The sequence below is a fragment of the Scyliorhinus torazame genome, chromosome 22, assembly GCF_047496885.1.
Source record: "Scyliorhinus torazame isolate Kashiwa2021f chromosome 22, sScyTor2.1, whole genome shotgun sequence".
Taxonomy (NCBI): domain Eukaryota; kingdom Metazoa; phylum Chordata; class Chondrichthyes; order Carcharhiniformes; family Scyliorhinidae; genus Scyliorhinus; species Scyliorhinus torazame.
Window position 1 is genome coordinate 78,363,763 of NC_092728.1, and position 1,679 is coordinate 78,365,441.

The 1,679-nt window shown below is 43.4% G+C and overlaps 1 protein-coding gene across 1 annotated transcript; it reads right to left on the reverse strand.

Moving 5' to 3' along the window:
- Nucleotides 1–748: 748 nt before the first annotated feature.
- Nucleotides 749–1,231, reverse strand: LOC140398854 (transmembrane protein 272-like). Its single transcript, XM_072487794.1, has one exon. It carries the CDS (start codon nucleotides 1,229–1,231, stop codon nucleotides 749–751), a length of 483 nt encoding a protein of 160 aa, XP_072343895.1.
- Nucleotides 1,232–1,679: the final 448 nt, after the last annotated feature.

Genomic DNA, 1,679 nt, shown 5'->3' on the forward strand with positions numbered 1-1,679 from the left:
CACCCCAACCGTGCACTTTAAGAATCTCTAGACCATTGGCTGCTTTTCCCCTTTGAGGGGGCGAGCTGACTGGTGGTGATTTAACCCTCAGGCGACGGGCCAACAACTTCATGAATAACCTCAGCTGGTACCGGAATTGAACCCGTGCTACTGGCCTCGCCCAGCATGGCAAACCAGCTGTCTAGCCAACTGAGGTAAACTGGCCCTAGTGCAGTACGGCACAGATGGAGTGATAACATCGGGCATGTCCATCAAGTCTTACCCACCAGCCTTCAACCACCTGACAATGGGCCAGGGAAGATGTGGCCCCTGTTCCAGAAGTGGAACATGAGGAATAATTCAAATTGTGACTGTGGCCATCCAATTACGTCAGACCATCAGCCACATACTGAACTTCCGTCCCGAGAGATCTATTCTAGGTGGAATCATAATCATTCACACTGCAAGTCAGATGCAACCATTGAATGGATTGTGAACCTCGACATCGAACTATATAACTACTTCCCCAGCCACCTTAAAAACACCTGCCATAGTCAAGAACTCCAATTAGGACCAGCTGTTTATATGTTCCAACAACTTTTTAAAATAAAAATTACTTTCAGAATTGAATTACATACAAGTGAAGGTGATGTAGCTCAAGTTTAAAAAGTGGCCAAAACATGTACTGCCAATTAGATCTGTTACTTCCTCCACCGAAGACAGGCACATCTGGCAGGGAGTTGGTGCAAATTTCTTTACATTCAAGTGTTCACCCCACTCTTTGCCCGCACCTGAAGGTTCCACCCAAGGCACAGAGCAAGCCACAAAACCCTAGAAATAACGCAGTCCCAAGGAGGATGTAAGTGACAGTTGTGGCCCAGGAGGGAAAAAGGTACAAGGTTTTATCGCAGTAATTAGGGGAAGCTTCATCAACGTAATCTGGCTCATAGATTCTGTAGATCCAAACATTCCCTGTTATAAACCAGATGAAGGAGAACAGGGATATCACACTTTTCCAAACCCGGCCAATTTTATGGATGGCCAGAATGTTGCTCTCATCGTTTGGGGTACATGAAACCACTGATATCATCATGAAGAAGAGCGTGAAGCTTCCAGAAACAATTAAATAAATTGGGATCAAGTATTGCTTGGTGCAAGAATCCAAATAGATGGTGCCGGACACCAGTGGGGAAGACGGAGGCTCTTCAATAGTCCGGAGGACTGGAGTGTACAAGCTACTTTCCAGGTCCATGTCAACAGCCACTTCCCAGCTCAACGAGCAGAACTAACCCTCGCCATGTCCATTATCAGCTGTTTATATGTTGACTAAATATTGGCTCTACTTCCAATACAGGGCCATACTCACCATTGACATCCTTCTTAAGTTTGAATTATTTGGAATAAAAAGAGAAAAAGCTGGAAACTCTCAGCAAGCCAGGAAACATGTGTGGAGAAACAAACAGAGCTAATTTTTGAGTTCAATGATCTTCCATTAGAGTTCCGAGATCCGAGTTGACTATCACCAGCGTCTTAGCTTTTATTTCAGATTTCCAGCATCTACAGTATTTTGGCTTTTGTTTAATTACTGATGTTTGTTTAAAGTATTGAATATTAGTTTAGTTGAAGATATTTCTTTTCAAAATGGTTTCCCTGTCAAAAATTGTTTCATTTGTGTAATTATATGTAGCTTTCACAGGAGC

What these genes read in the sequence shown, in the direction of transcription:
- LOC140398854 (XM_072487794.1), bottom strand. Translation starts at nt 1,231, where the DNA reads ATGGACCTGGAAAGTAGCTTGTACACTCCAGTCCTCCGGACTATTGAA.